Source organism: Leucopleurus acutus (genome assembly GCF_964270905.1).
Source record: "Leucopleurus acutus genome assembly, chromosome: 2".
NCBI lineage: Eukaryota > Metazoa > Chordata > Mammalia > Artiodactyla > Delphinidae > Leucopleurus > Leucopleurus acutus.
In genome coordinates, this window is record NC_139143.1 from 154,673,207 (window position 1) to 154,697,209 (window position 24,003).

General features: G+C 39.2%; 1 protein-coding gene across 1 annotated transcript in view; it reads right to left on the minus strand.

Moving 5' to 3' along the window:
- CMPK1 (cytidine/uridine monophosphate kinase 1) overlaps positions 1-22,527 on the minus strand; it is a 33,626-nt gene extending 11,099 nt beyond the window's left edge. Inside the window, exon 1 of the mRNA XM_082833559.1 lies at positions 22,231-22,527. Coding sequence (XP_082689685.1) covers positions 22,231-22,401 — 171 coding nt within the window. The 5' untranslated portion in view covers positions 22,402-22,527. The remainder of the gene's footprint in view (positions 1-22,230) is intronic.
- Positions 22,528-24,003: the final 1,476 nt, after the last annotated feature.

The window sequence follows — 24,003 nt, forward strand, 5'->3', positions numbered from 1 at the left end:
TTTCTCATCCACATTCCATTTTTTAAAATCCTCTATTTACCAGTTACTTTTTTATACTATATTTTTCTTAGGATTTTGCTGAAGCTTTCCACTTACCACAGAGTTTCTACAACAAAAAAGCAACTATCACTTACACACTAGTTATTATGGTATTTAATTATAGCTAGACTTTAAAGAGCATGTTTTCAAAGCATTCTGCTGTCATTAAATAGTCACTGATGCCAATTCTGAGGAAAGCAAGAATGGATATTTCCCAGGCTTAACCCAAACTTTTTCACATTCTCTGAAATTTCCTAGCAATTAAAATCTAGTGGGTCACTAATTACAGTCTTAAGACCAACATTTAAACCACAGCAAATTATAAACACTATAAACTATAATAGCTACAATTACAAGCCACTATTCAGCTAAAAATAGTAGTTTTCTAGTGACAAATGTATAAATTCAATTCATTTAGAGTAAACGTCTAAATTTTTTTACTTTCATTTTCTCCTTTAAGAAGCTGAAAAACAACTCAATAACTTCTGTGAATTAGACACTAAGATTTGGAGGGAGGAGAAATGCACCATACTCTCAACAAGTACAGAACAGCACTCTGTTACTACAACTAAGCAAATGTTGACAATTTTACGGTATCAAATCTCAAATCATCTTGATAACTTCTCTGCCTTCTTAGCAATTCTCTTTCTTCCTTTCTAAATTTAGGTAATGTCGTTCTATGTGAATAAAAACAACAACAAAAAGAATCAAAACAATAGCAAAAAAAAGAGTTCAAGGTACAAATGATGCGCAAATGGCAAGTCCTTGGGGGCAGAGGAGAACCACATGCCAGGCACCTCCTCCTGTGAGTATGGCAATTAGAAAGTGCCATTGGACTGCTACTGAGCCTTGAGCTACATAGAGGGAACACAGCAGAGATAGCAGAAACAAATATATTTTTAAAGCAACTGAATTAAAACTATTGGTCCTTTAAATAGCTGACACATCTATGAAGCATCTAAGACTAAGTTACTTTGCATTCCCTGTAAGATGAGTGAACCTTAAAAATCTAGTTCTGATTATGTACTGTGAACAAGGCACCTTCAGCATAACACCTGGAAATGCTATCCGGAGCCATCCAGACTCACCAGTTTGGCACTGTTGCAAACAATGTCTTTAGAGCTTACAGCATCCCAGCAACACTTCATGTAAGGCTATCATTTATTTCAAAAGGCATTTCCAACAGAACTTTTTCTGATTACTTTGAGATGTCTGATAAGCACTTTCCAGTAACATTACCTGCCAGTCTTGGAGAACTTACTTTTGACTCTAAGAACTGCTGTACAGTGCCCAGATGCTTAAAATTGGTGAACTGTTTTGGGTTCCTTCCAGTTTTACCCACAGAGGGTTAGAAAAAGGATTTTTCTTATAATCACCATTTTACAGAGGTTAGAAAGAAAGAAAGAAAGGGAGGGAGGGAAGGAGGGAGGAATGGGAGTGGATAGAGAGAGAGAAAGGGAAGGGGTAGGGAAAAGAGGAAGGAAGGAGGAAAGGAGGCATAGGAAGGAAAGAAGACAGTGGGAGAAAGGTTAAATATAATATCTGACTTAAATTGCTAGCTGATTTCCAATCTCATTTTTAGTCCGCCCTCATTGTATTTCCAAATGTGTACATCACGTTTGACCATGCCTATTTAATTACAAATCTACATATTAACTATAAACTATGAAAGTTATAAACCAAGCTAAATCTTTTCTTAGGCAAAATCTTTAGCAGACAGACTCCAAATTAACATGAAGCATATTTCTTTCTCTAATTAAAGAGTGATAGTTTAAAAGCTTATATCCTGCAAAGGAGAAAAGAGGAGGGATATAATCCATTCAACTGCAGACAATTACAGCACTATTTTATTTTCCTCAATGTTTTGCTCTTCACGTAAGAAAACCTTAATTCAGGCAATACATGGAACTTATTTTAAATCCATAAATATTTATTAAGTCTCTGTAAAGTGCCAGGCAATGTGCTAATTTGGGGAAATAAATAGGTTATATTCACAAAGGATGAAATAATGACTTACATATTTACAGTGACTTGAGCCCTACTATTAATTAATAAAGTCAATTTTTCATATTTGCATTAACTTTTCCTAAGGAATTCAGTCTTTACCAGCACTGTCTGCTTGGGGAAGAGGTGATTCTTCAGAGGCAATGACAAGAAGGTAGAACAATAAATAAAACTTAAAGAAAGGGTGATTCAGAAGCCATGAAGTAGACTGTTTTCTCATTTGCGTAAGGCCTCAATATCCCTCTGACATTTTGCAGAAGACTTCTCAGAATATTGAGGATTTTGGCATCTGTTCTACATACCAAATGGACCCTATAGCAACTGTGAATTGGAATTTTCACACTCCAATTTCATTCCAGTTGGTCATTTCCAGTATTTTTACTTCTTTTAATTCATCTCAGCCATTCTGAATCAATCCACATTCCCTATAACAGAAAGGGATGGAAAATAGTCAAAGATGAAGATGAGGCCCAGAAGCCTCCAGGGATTCCAGGAGCTCAATAATTTGAAAATTTCCAACATTAATGGATAGGTACAGAGGTCTTGTTAATCTTAAGAAACACTCATCTCATCTTGTTAATTAAATAATCAGTTCTTTTTTTTTTTTTTTTTTTTTTTTTTTTTTTTGCGGTACACGGGCCTCTCACTGTTGTGGCCTCTCCCGTTGCGGAGCACAGGCTCTGGACGCGCAGGCTCAGCGGCCATGGCTCACGGGCCCAGGCGCTCCACGGCATGTGGCATCTTCCTGGATCGAGGCACGAACCCATGTCCCCTGCATTGGCAGGCGGACTCTCAACCACTGCGCCACCAGGGAAGCCCTAAATAATCAATTCTTATAGTCACTGCAGAGCCTACAAGCAACACACTCATATCACTACAACACAAACGCTGTTGCAGGTGGTCTAAGAGCCTAGAATTCACAGTTAATTCAATTCCTGTGAGAACACTCAGAGGATATACATCAAACCACTCAAATGCATCTCTAGCCTCTATTCACTTTATGAAAGAGAGGTTTCTTAAACACTAAGCAGTACAGTACCAACTGTACTTATTTTTTTTAAAAAAGGTAAGTAACATTAAAATGAGAATATCATTTACCCAGGGAATACCAAAAGTAAGAAAGTCACCCTAAGAAATATAACTACTTGGGAATACAATTTGTAAAGAGCCTCACTACAAAATAACCACAACATTTTAACAGCTTGGGTTCTCTTTAAGAACTAGAATTTATTTGGATTTACCAATCAACACTTGAGAAAAATGTGCAAAGGATACCAAACACTGAATTCAGTAATATATGCAAACATAAAATTTGAGCACTTGCAACATTATCAAACAAATGGAGAAATGCATTTAGAGAAACACAGAGGCTTCAGCAAGGATCAGAAGAACATAAGAACCGTGCATGAAGTCACATACTTAGAACACTGAACTAATAATGTGAGATAAGGGTTTTTGTTTGGTTTTTTTTGCGGTACACGGGCCTCTCACTGTTGTGGCCTCTCCCGTTGCGGAGCACAGGCTCCGGATGCGCAAGCTCAGCAGCCATGGCTCATGGGCCCAGCCGCTACGCAGCATGTGGGATTTTCCCAGACCAGGGCACAAACCCGTGTCCCCTGCATCGGCAGACGGACTCTCAACCACTGCGCCACCAGGGAAGCCCGAGATAAGGTTTTATAACTAAACTCTGTCACAATCCAGTGTGAATCTAGGAAATTTATTTAACCTTTTTTAGACTTCAGTTTCTTCATTTGTAAAACAGAAATCATATCTATACTACATTACACTATCAGCCACAGCCAAATATCATTATTAGCTGTTAAAACTAGGAGTGTGAAGAACATACTCCTAACAACACGGTCTACGCTACTAGATTCAAGACCTACTATGAGAGCACTCAGACGGGTCAGGGAGGAGTTAGACTAACTCATATAGGCTATTCCTGGAGCAAAGTCCAAGATAATCAGTGGCTAAACTACTAATTACATAGCAATAAAGGAGTGAAGTCAAAGAATAACTATAGAACAAGGAAAATATGATACATGAAAATGCAATTCACTATGAAAATACCCTCAAACACACAGGCTCCAAAAACTGGCATCACAGTTGTATTTGAGTACATTAAAAATCTTATGAGAACAAGAATGCTTACTATCTTCTTATAAACAAACAGATCAACAGCCTTCCAACCAATTAGCAATGGCTAATTAGAAAATATACATTTTAAAAGATCCTATTCGAGTCAATTGTACCTCAATTTAAAAAATCCTATACAAAACAGTACTAAAAACTTAAATTTAGGGATAAATCTAAAACTAGTATATAAGAATTATAAGAAGAAACTAGAAACACTTAAAATCAGTATCATAAAAAGAAGGCATTCTATGTTCCTGGATAGAAACATTCGATACTGTAAATATTTAAATTTTCCACAAATTAATCTATAAATTGATGGCATCCGCAATCAAACTTCACCTGGGATTATTTATTTTTTAATGAAACTTGATGAGTTGATTCTCAAGTTTATCAGGAAGGGTAAATGTGAGAGAATGACCAAATTCAAAAATAATATTAACAACTACAAATGGGAACGTGTCCTACCAGGTGGCATAAAATATTATAAAGCTACAGTAATTAAAACAGCATGATACTGGTATAAAAATAGACAAACGGAAAAATGAAATTCAACAGAGTCCATAAACAGACCCAAGTATAAATGGGAATTCAATAAGTGACAGAGTCATCATCTAAAAATCAATGGGGAAAAGATGAACTATTTAATAAATGATACTATGCAACTGGCTACCCATCTGAAAAAAAATTAGACTCTTGCATCATATCATATGCAAAACTAAATTCCAGGTAAATTAGAGTTCTAAAACAATACAATATAAGCAAAAAACAAAACAACCCTAGGATAGTACCAGGGGAAGATAATCTTGAGATAGAGAAAGACACTCCAAAACAAGAACCAAAACAGCTAAGATTTATGTTTGACCACGTGAACAATAAAAACTTATCACAGATATAACCAAATGACAAGCAATAGCTTGAGAGAAAATATTTTCACCATACAAAGGTGATAGGGTAATATACGTTGTATACAAAGAGATCCTACTAACAAAGAAAATAGCTCAATACAAAAATGGGCAAAGAAAAAACAATTCAGAGAAAACAACAGATGCTCAACCTTACTGGTAATCATGAAAATGCAAATTAAAGCAATGTGATTTCATTTTTCACCCATCAGATTGGTTAAAATAAAGACATATCTGGCTATGGCAAGGGTGGGGGTGGGGAAGAACCAGCATCCTGACAGTTCGTGGGAGTGTAAATTGGTTCAGCCTTTTTAGAGGGCAATTTGGCAGAGTCTAACAAAATTTAAGTTTGCATACCCTTTGGCTCAGTAATTCCATTTCTAGGAGCTGTGCTACTGAAATAGTTGCACATGTGCACAAAGACATATGTAATGAGTGTTTATGTCAGCATCATCTGTAAACAGAAAATCTAAATGTCCACAAATATATGAATAGTTAAATAGATTATTGTATATATTATGAATGGAGTTGAGCTATCTGCATGTTCTGATATGGAAAGCTATCCAAGATACACTGTTAAGCAAAAAAATAACAATAGACAACGTTTGTGTGCGTGCATTTTTATCTGTGTATAAATACATCATAAGAGGACCAGAAAGCCACACACAAAAACGTTGGTAGGTGATTAGATAAGGAGAGTAGGCTGGGACTTCCCTGGCGGCGCAGTGGTTACGAATCCGCCTGCCAATGCAGGGGACACGGGTTCCATCCCTGGTCCGGGAAGATCCCACATGCAGCAGAGCAACTAAGCCCGTGCGCCACTACAGAGCTTGTGCTGTAGAGCTCGCGATCTACAACTACTGAGCCTGTGTGCCACAACTCCTGAAACCCATGCGCCTAGAGCCCATGCTCCACAACAAGAGAAGCCACTGCAATGAGAAGCCTGCGCACCGCAACGAAGAGTAGCCCCTGCTCACCGCAACTAGAGAAAGCCCGTGCGCAGCAATGAAGACCCAAAGCAACCAAAAAAAAAAAAGAGTAGGCTAAGGTTAAGGAGAACTTTCACCTTACGTACTTCTGAATTGTTTCAATCTCAATGTACATGTACATAAACTTACTAAAATTTTAATTTAAAAAAAGCATATATTCTATCCACACATCTCTAAATGGCAAATATCACAAAGACTGGTTTTTTTTAAATTTTAATTTAATTTATTTATTTTTTATATAGCATCACAAAGTAAGATTGTTGATTTAAGTGTTTTATTAATATCAAATCCTAAGAGAACAGCAAAATGAACTGCCTCACATTAGGAATAAAAATCCCTACATAAAAAACATTGTCTAAGGGCTTCCCTGATGGCGCAGTGGTTAAGAAGCTGCCTGCCAATGCAGGGGACACGGGTTCGAGCCCTGGTCCAGGAAGATCCCACATGCCGCGGAGCAACTACGCCCATGTGCCACAATTACGGAGCCTGCGCTCTAGAGCCCGTGAGCCACAACTACTGAGCCTGCGATCCACAACTACTGAAGCCTGCGTGCCTAGAACCCGTGCTCTGCAACAAGAGAAGCCACCGCATTGAGAAGCCTGCACACCACAACAAAGAGTAGCCCCCACTCACTGCAACTAGAGAAAGCCTGCGCACAGCAACGAAGACCCAACACAGCCATAAATAAATAAATAAATAAATAAAAGAATATATTCCATCAATAATGTGTGTAATGGAATGCTGTAAAAAAAAAACATTATCTAAGTTCAAGAAAAAAGAAAAACAGTACCTGTACAATCACAAACTTATTTAAAATTTAAAACTAAATCACTGTAGAGAATAGCAACAAAAATCAAGTCAAATGTTTAGATAAAAATTTCTCTGGAAAGTGATCCATTCCTTAAACAAAGGAGAAACAAAAGTATAATATAGCAACACTGAAACACACTGCATGGGCATGAAGTCAAGAGTTATAGAAAGAGACAGAAAGCAGTCCAGTTTTATAGCCTAAAAACAGATGGAAATTTAGAGACATACTCAGTTGAGAGGATCCAAAAGGCACAGCAGCAAAAGTTTAAAAGGAAACATATTTCAGTGAAGCCTTACTCTAGACACTAGAGTTCAAAATTATAAGCAAGATGTTCTGGAAATGACACCTCCATGACAGACAATGTACCCACACTACTTCTAGTCTCCAGAATGACCCCTTGGAGCACTTTCAGAACTTTATTGTGCCAACCACTCTCAACTGACTTTTTTTTAAAAAGAGAAAATTAATCTAGCTTAGACAACAAAGAATCATCTTCATTTTTAGTCCATCAACCTGTGCTAATAGGAGAAAGTGTGAGGAAAATCAATATTTGGCTTTAAAAAATAGTATATGTTTCCAAACTTTTTTGGTGTAAAATTTACCTTCATGATTACATTTTTCTCAATCTAAAATTAAAGTCAGTCTAAGAATATACATTTTTGATGGTATAACCGTCATATCCTAGCCCAGCCTGGGATTCAATGTTGACCATAGACAACTGTACTCATTTATATAATGTAGAACAGGATATAAGGGATTACTGGTTCTTGATTAGAATCTAACTTCTTCACACAAAGGAAATGTCCTAAAAAGTGGTAAGCTTATGGGAAATATTTATGGAAAGCTTTCTTTCCTGCCACGACTACACAACAGGAAGAATGCTGAAAACCATTTTGCAAAATAGACAACCTCTCCCACCTCTCTAGCCTGACTTAACTTGGACCCAATTATGCCCTGGAATCAGTCAAGGAAGTATCAAGAATCTGTTGCTCCCACTCTTCCTTTCCATCTACCACTATCTCCTCTCTCTTCCACCCTCAACTCTCAGTCCCAGGCACAATACACTTACCAGTTATACCTCTTTTACAGTTCTGGCCTCACTTTATCAATCTTTTAATCTCTGCACCACAGGCAACAGAAAGCATACTGTATGTTCTAAAGTGCAAGATATAAGACCTCATCAAAATTTAAAACCTCTGTGCTTCCAAGGACACTACCAAGAAAATGAAAAGACAAGCCACAAGATGGGAGAAAATATTTACAAATCATGTATCTGGATAAGGGACTTGTACCAAAAATATATTTTTAAAACTTTACAACTTAGCAATAAAAAGATAAATAACCCAATTTTAAAAATTGCAAAAGACAATTTTTTAAATGCAATATTCTGGGGGAAAAAAGAAAGGACAAAGGATTCAAACAGACATTTCTCCAAAGAAGATATTCAGATGGCCAGTATGGGAAAGTTCCTCATTAGTCATCAGGGAAATGCAAATCAAAACCATAATGAGATGCCAGTGCACCCTTCAGGATGGTTATTTTAAAAAAAAAAGGACATGTGAGACAAGAAAGATGCTCACAGCATTAGTCATTAAGGAAACGCAAATCAAAACCACAATGCGATACCACTGCACACCTAGTAGGGTGGTTATAATCAAACAAACAAACATAAAATGATGTGTTGGTGAGGATAAAGAAACCATATATCACGGGCAGAAATGGTACAGAAAATGGTACAGCTGCTGTGGAAAACAGTTTGGCAGCTCCTCAACAAGTCAGAATTATTATATGATCCAGCAATTTCACTCCCAGCTCTATACCCAAAAGACTCAAACAGATCCTTGTATGCCAGTGTTCACTGCAGCATTACTCACAATAGCGGAAAGGTGGAAGCAGCCCTTATCCAACAACAGGTGAATGGATAAACAAAATGTAATAAATACATACAATGAAACATTATTCAGCCATAAAAAGGAATGAAGTTCTGATACATGCTAACATGGATGAACCCTGAAAACATTATGCTAAGTGAAATAAGCCATTAAAAAAAAGGACAAATGTATGATTCCACTTACATGAAGTACCTAAAATAGGCAATTCAGAGGCAAAAAGTAGATTAGAGGTTACTAGGAGCTGGGGGAAGGGAAGAATGGGAAATTATTGCCTAATAGAGTTTTTGTTTGGGGTGATGAAAACGTTTTAGAAATCGTGGTGATGGTCGCACAACGCTGTAAATGCAATTAATGCCACTGAACTGTACACTTAAAAGTGGTTAAAATGGTAAATTTCATGATATATTTTACCAAAATTTAAAAAATTAATAATGTAATATACCAAAACCACTGAATTCTATGCTTTTTAAATTTTATTTCTTTTTAATAATTTTATTTATTAATTTTTGGCTGTGTTGGGTCTTCATTGTTGAGTGCGGGCTTCCTGTAGTGTGGCAAGTGGGGGCTACTCTTCATTGCAGTGCGTGGGCTTCTCACACACTGGTGGCTTCTCCTGTTGCGGAGCATGGGCTCTAGGCACGTGGGCTTCAGTAGTTGTGGCACACGGGTTTCAGTAGTTGTGGCTCACGGGCTTCGGTAGTTGTGGCTCACGGGCTCTAGAGCTCAGGCTCAGTAGCTGTGGTGCACAGGCTTAGTTGCTCTGCAGCATGTAGGATCTTCCGAGATCAGGGCTCAAGCCCGTGTCCCCTGCATTGGCAGGCAGATTCCTAACCACTGTGCCACCAGCGAAGTCCTGAATTCTACACTTTAAATGGATGAGTTGTATGGTATATAAATTATATCTCCAAGTATTTTTTAAAAAACACAGAATACAACTTCTGAAAAGTCAGAAACAAAATTTCTAAAACAAGGAATCAATTAATTAAATAATGTATGTAATCTACAGAGTACAATATCATATAGATAATGTAGTAAAAGTGCATTTATTAACATGGTGATATGTTTGTGATATTATAAGTTAAAAGCAGGTTTCCAGAGTATGAGCCTACTAAAAAAAAAAAAAATCTCTGGAAAAATATGTCCCAAAATATTGATTAATGGTGGTTTTCTCTGGATGCTAAGATTACTGGTAATTTTTACACCCTTCTTTTTACTCATCTGTATTTTCTAATTTTTCTATAATGTATGTGTACTACTTATATAATTAAAAAGTAACCAAAAGTGGGACTTCCCTGGTGGTGCAGTGGTTAAGACTCTGCACTCCCAATGCAGGGGCCCAGGTTCAATCCCTGGTCAGGGAACTGGAACCTACATGCATGTCGCAACCAAGAGTTCACATGCCACAACTAAGGAGCCCATGAGCCGCACTAAGACCCGGTGCAACCAAATAAATTAAATAAATATTTTTTAAAAAAAGTAACCAAAAGTAAAAGTATGCATATTTTTAATAACAGGGCAGTTAAGGTACATATTCAGGCTTAACTTATGAAACTTATCCAATCATTAGGTCATTAGCTCCATCTGGCAACTAGTAACCTATTTTGAATATAAAGAGCATGTATACTATAAACTTTTCCTTAAATCCACTTGGCCTTTCTAGGGTTTTAAAATCTAAGTTAACTCCAAACATTTTCTCTAAGTAGAAAGACCTTTCATTTTTGATAGACTCTAAAATACCATCCTGGGTTTTTAAAAATCTGTAAACTGATTAGTGTGGGTAATCATTTCCTTATGCTGTAGTAAACAATGGGAATACAATGCTCCCCAAAACTACTTTAATCTAAATTACTCTTTGATCTCTTCACTGTAGATCTTTTCTAAAATAATGCTAGCCTTTACAAATTTACTGAGTGCCATGTACTGTGCTGAACACCGCAGAAGCATTATGCTGTTTCATCTTTATAACAATCTAGTGAAGTTGTCATTATTATCATCAGTTTACAAATGAAGATAACAGAATCAGAAAAGTTAAGCAACATAGCCACAGGTGTTAGACTGAGATGTGAACCAGCAACTGACTTCAAAGTCTACATTGTTTCTACTACTATGCTATATTGTAAGAAAGTTGGCTCCAATGTCCCATTTCTTAAATATTTTTAATTAAAAAAAATTCACACACAATTGTTCTACTTCAAAAAACTACTCCTTTTCCTGCCTTTACACATTCTTTATCACTCTGAAGTTCTATGTAAACATGAAATACAGTGGGAATTTATTAAATACAATTCCTTGGTGCTCCCATTCATACAGCATAGAATGCCAAAGAAGATACACATATTCAAAATGATTGGATAACATGCCTCTTGAATGTGACCACACAGGATTACAACACTATCTAACAATGAAGTCTCAGTATACAGAACTGTTGTAGGGCTGGCAAGACCACCTATTTCCATACCTCTCATTTTATGAAAGGGGAAACTGAGATAAGCTGACTTGCTAGTTAGCAGACAGGAAACTGGCACTCAGGTCTCCTGACTCTCAGTGGCGATTATTCCACAGTGGGCCTCTGAGGTAATTCCTAGGTGACAGACATGGAAATACAGAGTCTTGCCATCAAGCTTCTATGGCCTTCGCATGACAGAATCTGCTGGTGGAAATTAAAAAGGAGACTCCAAGTTCATGGACTTTATCATTTTGTTGTATGCTAGCATGGAGGGAAGATCAGGAACTTTATCCACACACAGAGCCAGGCGTATCTGACCCACCATTCAGCCAGATTCTGACCATCCTTCGTTTGCTTCGTTCTTGCCTTTCTCCACTTGTGACACCATTTCCATTTCCACTTGCCTCACCCGACAATCATTAAATAAGTAGCAAATAAAAATTTCCAGTTTAAAAACCTAAATTAACCGTCAAGTCAATTCCCAATTACATAATATCAATAAAACATCTTCTGGACTGTCTCTTTACTCCCAGTAGACACCAAGAGAACAGAAATTCATGTTATTATCTACCTAATTATACTTAAAGTCTTATATGTTAAACACATAGAACTTTTCAGTGGCAAACATCAATGACTAATACATCATGGAAATTCCAAACACAAAGTGAGCAAAGAAACAGTCTTTTGTAGAGCCCCAAACTAAGCATATTCAATTGACTGTTGGTATAGAATATACCCTAATGATAAATGGAACCAACTTACCGGTCTTCTGGAGATAACTGATGGAAACCAAGCATGGAACATGTGGTTTTTTTGGGATCCAGTTCCTCAAAGTGAAAGTTTCTAAGAATGGTATGTAATAACTGGGGCTTCTTCCTTTACCAAAGTGCTGTTTGGTTAGCTTTGTTCACCAGCAGCAGGAAACTGTCAGCAAACAGTATGTTCACTCACACCTGTTCTCTATTAAGTTCTAAATGCTCTTATCACATGTTCAGTCTATAAAAATGTCCTTAATTTAACTGAAATGTTAAATACATTCTCATATGCCAACTGGGCTAAAAGTACTAGCTTTAAGGTTAGCAAGAGTCAGTGTGATCAAGCTAACATGACACAAAGAGTAAGATGGTTATCCCGTCTCCACCTTTTCTCTCTTATCTAGTCTGAAAGTCCCACTACTAGAGTGGTTTCTCTGAAATGCTCTCAATTTCAATTCAGAAGAACAACCATTAAAATACTGTACTCCTATGTGACTTTCGGAGGTCTCACGTGACTACTGTCCTCTCCTATTAGCATCTTAACTAGGATGTGGTGTTAAATCGATTACCATCACTAAAACTTTAATCCAAAGGATGTAAATCAAGTAGATTTCAATGGGAGTAAGGATAAGGGGAAGAACTGACATTGAAGAGGTGTTCTGAGCTAGGGCAGACTTAGGTAGAGGTGTCTAATTTTGATGGGGGTGGAAAATATACATTCATTCAGAGAAACTCCTCCCAGGACTTCCCTGGTGGTGCAGTGGTTAAGAATTCCCCTGCCAATGCAGGGGACACGGGTTCGAGCCCTGGTCCGGTAAGATCCCACATGCCACGGAGCAACTAAGCCCGTGCGCCACAACTACTGAGCCTGCACTCTAGAGCCTGCGAGCCACAACTACTGAGCCTGTGTGCCACAACTACTGAAGCCTGTGAGCCTAGAGCCCGTGCTCCGCAACAAGAGAAACCACCGAAATGAGAAGCCCACATAACACAATGAAGAGCAGCTCCTGCTTGCCGCAACTGGAGAAAGCCTTCGTGCCGAAGACCCAACAGAGCCATAAATAAATAAAACTTACTAAACAAAAGAGAGGAACCCCTCCCAGCACAGCACACTCATGTAGTTGGATACATAATCTCTAATATTTGTATATTTATTAATATATAATTTTATTATTATTATTTTTTAATGTATGACTGAGCTGGCCAAAAATTAAAGGAGTAACTCAAATTCAGATAAATCACGAAAGCACAAATCCAGAAGAGCGAGAGAGTGCTGGAGCTATGGCTGCCCTGGGGACTTTCCCCATCCCCAAATCACAGGTGGCTAGAGCCCAGGATTTAATCAGCCACAGAGAGGGGAAAGGAGACAAAGACTGAGACCTAAATAGGATTGGAGGTCAGATCAATGAGCTTCACATAAAGTCAGGACCTCTCAAGGATGATACCCTAGGTGCTTGAACTAGGAAAAAAGAACCTACCATGTAAAGAGTACAGCAAAATTTCCTAACCACAAGCCCATACTGATTAAAGAACCTTCTGAAGGATATACTTCAAGAAAGAAAATGATCTCAGAAGGAAGATCTGAGCTGCAAAAGTAAACGGTTAGTAAAGAAAATGGTATGTATGTAAGTTATTTTAAACAAACATTTGTTATAAAACATTAACAAGTCATTTGCGGGGATTAAAAAAAAGTCAATATAGAAGTAAAATCCTAAAAAAAAGAATAGGACAGAAAATAGAGTTGTGTCCTAAGGTATTTGTATTGTTTGGGGGAGAGTAAAAATATTAATATTAGACTTAAGTTAAATAATATGTGTGCTTAAAATTTCTAGGGTAACCACTAAAAACAGATTGTACAGCTTCCAAAGTACAAAGGAATAAATCAGGAAGGAAAAAATTCTTAAGCAAGTCAAAAGGGCAGGCAAAACTAACACAGAAAAAGTACGATGATGATGATAATAATAAAAATAATAGTTAACATTTATATAGGAATTTTCACATGCCAGGCACTGCTCTAAGTACTTTACACACATTAGCTCATTTACTCCTCACAACACCCCTCTGAGTTAGATACTATATATTATTGTTCCCATTTTACAGATGAGGAAATTGAGGCATAGAGAAACTAAACCTTTGCTAAGATCTCACACATAGTAGGTGTTACGATAAGATTCAAACCCAGACAGTCTAACTCCGGAGTCTGAACTCTACATACTGCCTAGTAGACAATACACTGGTATGACACTTTGACATTTGTTCATATCCTTGCAAATCAATTTTTCTTCAGTCTACTGACTAAGAATGACTGCCAAAGTGTAGCTACTGACGCTGCTCAAGATATTTCTTTCATTGACTATTTATAGATAAGCACAGAATAGGCAAGGAGAGAGATGCTAACATATATGAAGTGGCAAACACAAAGTAGGCACTGTGCCAGACATTTTATTACATGGATTCTCTTGGCTAATCCTCATAATCACCCTGTAAAGTAGATTAATATCCCAAATTTTCAGGGGGGAAAACCAAAGAGCCAAAAATTTAAATAACTCACTAAATGGCAGAAATCCAGGTATGACTGGCTTCAAAATCTACTTACCAAATGTTTATTCAGCATCAATTTATGCCAGACATTGTACTAGACACTGAAGATGTAAGAGTAAATTGAGAAATCTAAGGTTCTCATCCTTATGGAGCTTATGGTGTAATGAGGGAGACAATCCAATAACCATGAAATTAAACGTGAACTACAAACATAAGTGTTATAAAGGACAACAGAATTAAAAACTGAAAGGACAAAAGAATAACAAACTGACAGATGTTTTGAAGTGCTTTGAGATCACATAATAGAGAAATCTGACCTAGTCTAAAAATGTGAGGGCCAGTTTCACTGAGGAAATCATTTTTAGCTCATGGTTCCCAAACTGAATGCCAAAGTACCCTGGAGCACTGCAGCGAATTCACAAGAGTGCCCTGGGTTTACATTTTTAAGGGAAACAGAGCAACACTGTTAGATATCATGTGAACTATCAGCTCAGGGTAGTTCACAATTTCAACTTTAGATCATGCACATTCTTTTCGAAGACACATCTTTGTGATGCTGACTTTTTGGTGGGCAGTTGCTGTGATAAAAATAAGTACCACGTGAAAATTAATGTGGAAAATAAAATGAGTATGGAAGCGTCTAACCTGATTCCAAGGTATGAGAAACTGGGCAGTGCCAACAGGCATTTACATCCAATTAGAAGTGATTGTGGTTACATAAGAATGAAATAAAGTTGCTACTTCTTCTCTTAATGTATATGTACTGTTTCTTCAAACAGCTACTAAGTTGTAGAAAATACTTATTAAGTATTGTTTGGATCCAGTTACTCAATAAATACAACTGTTAGATACTTATTTTGGACTAAGGTGTTTGTGAAAAAAAATACTGACACACTAAGGGGACCATGAACTGAGAATGTTTGGGAATCTCTGAATTAAGCTAAGATCTTAAGGATAAGTAGGCACCTCAAACACCATGCAGTAGAATGAACAGGAGCAAAAGACAGGGTCCCCATCCTTGAAGACATTACAATCTAGTTAGGGAGGCAAATCTAAAAGATAAACAGTTTTGTTTTGTTTTGTTTTGGCCACGTTGCACAGCTTGAGGGATCTCAGTTACCTGACCAGGATTGAACCCAGGCCATGGCAGTGAAAGCCCAGAATCCTAACCACTAGGCCACCAGGGAACTCCTGATAAACAATTTTAAAACAATTTAATGTTAAACTTTAATATTTGCAAAAATCTTTCATATCTTTTCTCATGAAATTCTATTAAGTATGTTTCTTATCTCTACTCTAAATTGAGAACCTCTAGAAGGCAGTATCCCCCAACACAGAGCAAATAGTTTGCATTTAGGAAGTGTTTTCTGGGTCAATCTCACTTGCGTCCGTTTACTCTCTCCTTAGCCTTTTCTCAGAATTGAAACCTCCAACTACCCTATGCAAGGGTAACTCTGCTTTAAGTGTTCTCCACTCCCCCACATCTCCTGGCTGCTTCTTTCCTACTGTCCTTCTGAATTCAGCTCATACATATCACTGCCCCCGAGGAAGCCTTCCCTGACCCACTGAGCTGTAACTTAAATGTCCCTTATCTAAATGGTCTGTGTGTATATTTCTGTCATAGGACTTATCACTCTGTCCTGTCACAGTCACTGTTTAACTTCTATATCTCACAGCTCACTGTAAACTTCTGACAGTAGGGTCTGTGTCTTATTCACCTTAGCAACTATCACAGTGCCTAGCTCTCAAAGAATGTTTTCTGAATAAATGACAAGTAAAGGGAAATTTTTTTTTAAGTCTAATTATGCCTTTCACCTTAATGGACTTCTTGGAAAAAATGAGTAATTTACTCAGAAAAACTTTGAAGAGGAGATTAACAGATTTGAAAAAATTAAAATGACTGATAATCATCCAGTGCTAGTAAAAAAAAAAGCATACAACTGCTGATAGAAATGTAAGTATAATGTTTTTGAAAAGTAATCAAACAATTATCAATTAAAATTAAAAATGCACTTATCTTCTGACTTAGCAATCCCACTTTTAGGAATTTTGCTTGCAAAAATAAAAGCATCCATATGCAATATTATATTTACAAGGAAATTTATTGAAGCACTGTTTGCAATAGCAGAATAATTTCCTGAAAACTACCCATCAATGTCCATCAATGAGGGGAATGGTACAACTATGCTATGGTAACATCCATATTATGGACTGTTCTGCAGCTACTAATAAAAATAAGTTAAGTCTATGTGTAGAGGCCTGAGAGGGCCATGATACATTCAGTAAAAAAAACCAGAATAGTCCCATTTGGAGGTTAAAAAGGTAACTATATGCACTTTTATTTGTAAAAATATTGAGAAAGAGTTAATACCAGACAGTTAATACTGGTGGCCTCAGGGTTAGAGGTCACCAACAAATATGTATTACTACTGTAACTTAAAATGGAAAGAAAAAAATGAAGTTTTCAAAAGTAAGAATAGTAAATAATCTGAACATATTCTCCCCTCCTCCAAATTCTTAACAACAACAAAAATCCCACATTACCATTACCTTAATGAAAGGGTGGTGCTTCAGGAGAGTCGAGGATTCTGTGGACTCTCTTTTACAGATAATTTAAACTTTCCTTTAAAAAAAACAAAAAAGCCCAAAAAACCTATCTCTTACTCCAGCCCATCCCACCAAAAGGAGAAAGGACTGTTCTGAAGCAAGCTTAATGTCCAGTGGATCTTCCTATCTCGTTTCTTTAATGAGTGGTAGTCTGCTTTAGGGATTTGTAACCAGGAGCTTAAAAGTTTTAGAATGCTCATCAGATTTTTACAACTATACCATTTATTCACTGAGAGTAAACTGAAGTGTTACATGAGAAATCAGAGTAAGACAGAGGTTTCATTCAAATACTTCTGGTCCTGAAATTGGGAGTACTAACTGCTCCTTGGGCGCCCCCTGGAGACCGAATTTTAAATTTTTTTACATCTTTAGGACAAACTGGTGTGCTATATATTCATTCAAAGAATACTTATTAAGCACCTATATGTCAGGCACAATGTTCAACACTAGAGACAAAAAGATAAATAAAATCAAATTCCTGTTTTCTACATACTTAAAGTCAGTATCACCCAAAACTTTCTAAGTATAGCAGGTAGGGTACAATGTCTAAGTTACCCATACAGGTCCTGGAGGAAGTTAAAACACAAGATGATAAAAATGCTTCTGGGGTGCTACCGAAAGCAATTTGGCATGGATATAAACTTTAGCATAATTGTTCATTTAAGAGAATGTTCACCATCTTTAAAAGAGAGTAGGTTTAAATATCCCAGCTAACACATGCAAAACTGTGGTTGTTATTTTCAGACAAGTTTAGGTTATGGCACTATAATTTTTCTTGGGCCAAAACAATACAAATAAAGCTTAATTAAAAAAATTCAAAAATGACACAGTATCTTCCATCATGATTTTTTAGTCACAAGTTATTCCACAATAATAACTCCACTCTGAGCACTTGACTCCTGATTGCACTGCTTTAGAAAATGGCTGATTTTCAAAAACAAACTTGAGTGTGAGAAGACAGACTTAAAAATTAGTTAGAAAATAAAACAAAACTGAAAAAGATCAATTCAACTAAATGGGCAAAATTCAATCTCAAAGCCTCCCTCAAACCTTTCCTTTCCAGTTCGCAACACTTTCAGAAGATGCTGCATCAGATTTGCCTTTTCTTCCTCAAGGTCTGGGAGAGCAAGTAGTACAGGTAGAATTCACAGCTAGAAAAAAAAAAAAAAATAACAAGCAACAGCTTCCCTGTGGTGACACCCTCAACCACAACTGCAATGTCCCAGGATATTAGAGGGCCAGATACTCTCAGGTTCTGTAGCAAGGGTCCAAAGACGTACTTCTGGTGGCCTGAGTTGGAAATTAATGTAATCTTCCCAAAGAAACAATTCTGTTTCAGCCACATTTCAGGTACCCTGTTAGCTAAATTAGTAATGGCATGATAGTTGGGGAATTTAACCTTGATTTATGTAACTTTTCCCCTACAGAAAAAAATTAGCTCCAAAAATTACAATCGTTTGGGATTCAGCTTACATTTGCCTGTATAATAAAACACTGAGTAAAAATGCAAGAGACTCACAAAAGAAACAAAACAAAAAATCCTCTGACTTAACTGACCATAGACATCCCATTGTTTAATCCACTAGAAGACAGCAACTGCTGAATTATAAGCTATTTGGAATTGTAAGAAAACAGTTGAATTTAAGCTCATATAAGTGTTGAAATCTTAAAGAATAAGATAATACATTATAGAACATATCTCATCATGGAAACCTTATAATTCTTAATTAACAGGTTTAAAATATTATCCACCATTATCAAACAGAGTAAAGAATAAATACTAATTACAGAATGTGGAGATTATTTTTAACCCATTGGAGTAATATGGGTATTATCAGTTTGGGTGTGAACACTTAAAAGTCACATTATGAGTCAAAAACAAAATATTTAAATACATTCCAATACATCAGTCATAAACCAATTTTTTTTTTTTTTTTTTTTTTTTTTTTGCGGTACGCAGGCCTCTCACTGTTGCGGCCTCTCCCGTTGCGGAGCACAGGCTCCGGACGCGCAGGCCCAGCAGCCACGGCTCACGGGCCCAGCCGCTCTGCGGCATGTGGGATCCTCCCGGACCGGGGCACGAACCCGTGTCCCCTGCATCGGCAGGCGGACCCCCAACCACTGCACCACCAGGGAAGCCCCATAAACCAATTTTTAAAAAGTAAAACTACAGTGCACTTCAAAGTAAAAACAACCAACCTCATAAATTAAGAACAGGAACTCTAAAACAGAGGAAAAAATTATTTGCATCTATGCATGCCAGATATTTTACCTCATTTCATATTCATAAATACCATACCAGACAGGTGTTATTTCTTCCTTCTTACAGAGGAACCCAAGGTAAAACAACAACTTCTCTGGGACTAAAGAGATAGTAAATGGAACAGTTAGGGTTTGAACCCATATCTGTTTGACTCTAGTAAAGTCTTTTCCCCCTCAGAATGGGAGAAAATATTAGTGACCGACAACAGATTCATCTCCAAAATATACAAACAGCTCCTGCAGCTCAATATTAAAAAAACAAACAACCCAATCAAAAAATGGGCAGATGATCTAAATAGACATTTCTCCGAAGAAGACATACAGATGGCTAAAAAGCATCATTACATCATTGCTAATTATTAGAAAAATGCAAAATAAAACTACAGTGAGGTATCACCTCACACACATCAGAATGGCCATCATCAAAAAATCCACAAACAGGGCTTCCCTGGTGGCGCAGTGGTTGAGAGTCCGCCTGCCGATGCAGGGGACACGGGTTCGTGCCCCGGTCCGGGAAGATCCCACATGCCGCGGAGCAGCTGGGCCCGTGAGCCATGGCCGCTGAGCCTGCGCGTCCAGAGCCTGTGCTTTGCAACGGGAGAGGCCACAACAGTGAGAGGCCCGCGTACCACAAAAAAAAAATCCACAAACAATAAAGGCTGGAGAAGGTATGGAGAAAAGGGAACCCTCCCACACTGTTGGTGGGAATGTAAATTGGTATAGCAACTATGGAGAACAGTATGAAGGTTCCTTTAAAAACTAAAAACAGAGCTACCATGTGATCTAGCAATCCCACTCCTGGGCATGTATCTAGAGATAACCATGATTCAAAAAGATACATGCACCCCAATGTTCATTGCAGTGCTATTTACAATAGCCAGGACATGGGAGCAACCTAAATGTCCTTGACAGAGGAATGGATAAAGAAGATGTGGTTTATATATACAACGGAATATTACTCAGCCATAACAAAGAACGAAATAATGCCATTTGTAGCAACATGGATGGACCCAGAGATTGTCATCATGAGTAAAGAAAGTCAGACAGAGAAAGACAAGTATCATATATCTCTTACATGTGGAATCTATAAAAAGGTACAAATGGACTTATCTGTAAAACAGAAACAGAGTCACAGATGTAGGAAACAAGCTTATGGTTACGGGGCTGGGGGGGGAGGGAGGGGGAGGGATAAATTGGGATATTGGGATTGACATTTACACACTACTGTGTATAGAACAGATAACTAATAGGGACCTACTGTATAGTACAAGGAACTTTACTCAATACTCTGTGATGGCCTATATGGGAAAAGAATCTAAAATAGAGTGGATATATGTATAACTTATTCACTTTGCTGTACACCTGAAACTGATACAATATTGTAAATCAACTATACTTCAATAAAAATAAAAAACAAACAAAAATAAAGTCTTTTCTCCTTCCCCTACTATGCTATTTACATGTAAGAGGTTTCATATATACAACAAAAACCTGAAACCATCCAATTGTCATGTCTTTTAAAAAGTGAAAAGAACGAACAAAAATAAGGAGAAAAATATTTATGTATCTTTTGGTTGAATTAGCTCCACTTATAGTCTTACAAATGATCAACAATTATAAATACAGCTGTAAAACACATAATGAAGATTTTACCATCCGACTTTTTCTGGATGCTCTTTAGAGAATAAAATATAGGACAGGAGTGGGTTGTATGAACCTGTGAGAGGAGTAAAATCCCAAAGCTAATAAAAGCCATATCCTGGAAAAGAGGAGGAAACTATTTTAGAAGTTCTGGGTCAAAACTTTTGCTGGTCACCGAGTTTCACAAGGATTCTTTGGTGTTTTACAGCACTGCTGGGCTGCTCTTCTGTTTCTAGATATCTTCTGTTTTCCTTCTCTCCCAAACATTCCCCAGATTCTCCTATAAGCCTTTCATCCACACTGCAGCTAACCACGTATCTGTTCGAAAATTGTTAACGGAATTGAAGCATTAACCTTACCACGCTTTGGGGGAAAAAAAAAGTAACACCATTTTAGACTTGGGAGGCATTTCATACTGAGTTTAAATCTGTGTGCACAGCCTCTACTGTTCTAGTGGGGGCAACCGAGACTCGGAGAGAGGAAGTGACTTGGCCATCGACTCAGTGTAAGTTGGCAGCCGGGCCAGAGGTTGAAGTTTGATCTCATACTCCACGGCTTTTTCCAACCACACCAACCCGGGCTGAGCCTCAGGGCTGGTACTGACTTGGACGGGTTCAGAACACCTAAGGTAACGCCCTGTCTCCCGGGTCTCCTTTCTAGGATAAAGACCAATTAGTAGACGGTTCAGAGTTTAGAGGGCCTGCAGGAATGGGCGTGGTGGAAAAACCGGTCTCCCCTTCAGGCAGCAGTGGGCTCACCCAGCCTCTAACCCAAATCGACGCTGCTGCCGCCTCCGGCCGCCCCACAACCAGCGACACACTGACCTCTGCGCGCTGGGGGCCCCGGAAGCGTACCCTCCCGGGATCCCTCTCCCAGCCCACTCTCGAGATGAACTTGGTCCCCAAAATGTAAGGAAAGAGGGGCGCAGGAACAAAGCAATCCCAAGCGGTCCCCCTCCTTTCTGGGTCCCCCCGAGGCGGGCGGACGTGGACTACCAGTTCCGACATGCCGCGCGCCGGCGGACCCCCGAACCACCACCACGCCGACGGTGCGCCCGTCGTCGGGACCCGTAGTCCGCGGCTCCGGGGCGGTGGGGGGTGGGTGGGGTGGGGCGCGTGGGGGAGGCGCGGACAGACGCGCGCTGCGGGACTGGCCGGCCCGGCGTCCGGGCAAGCACAGGGAGCCGCCGGCTGCCCGGGCCTCACCTCGACGATGCGGGCGCACTGGGTCCCCTTGCCGGCGCCGGGACCGCCGAGGACGAACACGACCTGCGGCCTCATGAGGCGGTGCGGGCAGAGGAAAAGCGGCCGGCCGGTCAGCAGCGGGAAGCTAAGGCCTAGGACGTACAGCAGCCGGCGGCCGCAGCGGCGAAGCATGCACCGTGGCTCGGTAGGACGCTGATGCAGCTGACAGCGGCCGGGCAGGCGTTGGAGCGGGAGCGGGGCACGTTAAAGGGGGCGGGCCGAGCCGGCGCCAGCCGCGGTCCAGCCGCCGTGGCTGCCGAGGCGTCCGCGCCGCGGCCGGAAGGGGCGGGCTTCCGCTGCTCTCTCGTTAGCCGCGCCCCTACGTCCCCCACGTGGGGCCGCGCTCGCGTCCTCCCCGCCCCTCTGCTGGCTCATTGATCCTTTCGGTCCGCGGGTCTTTTATCCTGAGCCTCCTGGTGTCGGGCGTGTGCTGGCGTAGGGATGTGACCCACGGGAGAGCAAAGCCCATTGTCGCTGCTCGCAAGTTTAAATTCCAGGGGCCAGGCAGCCGACCTGAACAAGTCAACACACGAATAAATAAATGCAAATAGCAATATCGGCTTTGAAGGAACCAAAAGGAGGAATAACAAGAGATGAATGTAATTTGGGTAAGGTAGTCAGACCTCTGAAGAGGTGACATAGAAGCCAAGGCATAAGGATAGCAAAGAGCAAAACTAGGCAAAGACTGGGATAGAGTGTCCCACAAAAAGAGAAAAGGCGAGTGCAAAAAGCCTAAAACTTTCAACTGTTAGAGCAATTGAAAGGCCAGTGAGATCAGAGTTGTGTGAAACGAAGGAGGGAATGAAAGGTGGGAGAGTTTGGCCGACGGCAGATCAGTCAGGCCCTTTGGTTAAGGAAAGCAGTTTGGATTATATTCTAATTGCAACGGGAAGCCCTTTTAACTATAACTCCATTTCCCTGCCCCTTGCATTAGGGAAAAACCTTGAGAACAAAAGGAGTCCAAGGAATGAGTCTTAGTGAACAGACCTTTAAAAGTTGGAGAGAGAAGGAGGAACCTGAGAAGGCAGAGCCAGAAAGGTTAAGAGGAAAACCAGGAGAATGTGGTGTTCCAGCAAAGAGAGTGTTTGGGGTGGGATTGTGGTGGTGTAGTAGTGAACACTTAAAAACAAATGAGTACAGATAAATTGGATTTGGCAGCAGGGAAACTTATGAACTCTACAGTTCTGCCCAAAGCAAATCATACACTGTATCTAATTTGAATCCCGATTGAAAAAGGAGTGGATAGGAGATGAGTAAATGAAAACAATACTGAGAATAAGGGTCAAGGCAAAGTTCATTTAGGATGGGAGATAGGGGCCATGCTGTCTAATATGGTAGCCCCCATTTAAAAATGCAAAAAACATTGTTAGTTTGTAAGTCTATACCAAAACAGGTGCCCACAGGCTATAGTTGCTGCCCCCTGGCCTAGCAGAATGCCTGGTGTTAGAAGTCCAATCCAAGCTTAGAGGAACGCTCCAAATCCTCCACCTACCAGGGAGGAGGACCTAGGACATGTCAGCTGAAAGTAAGAATGACTGGTCATGTTATAAAGAGGTAGTAGGAGTACAAAAAAAAGGCCATATTGAAGCAAATGTGCCTCTTTTCCATTGTGCATGTTCTCTTAAGTGACTTTTCTGTATCTTATGGCATAATTGCCAGATTTGAAAGATGTTAAGGGGATGGGGGTCTGTGGAAAAGGGCCTAGGAAGCTATTCTTTGGCTTTTAGTGAAAGC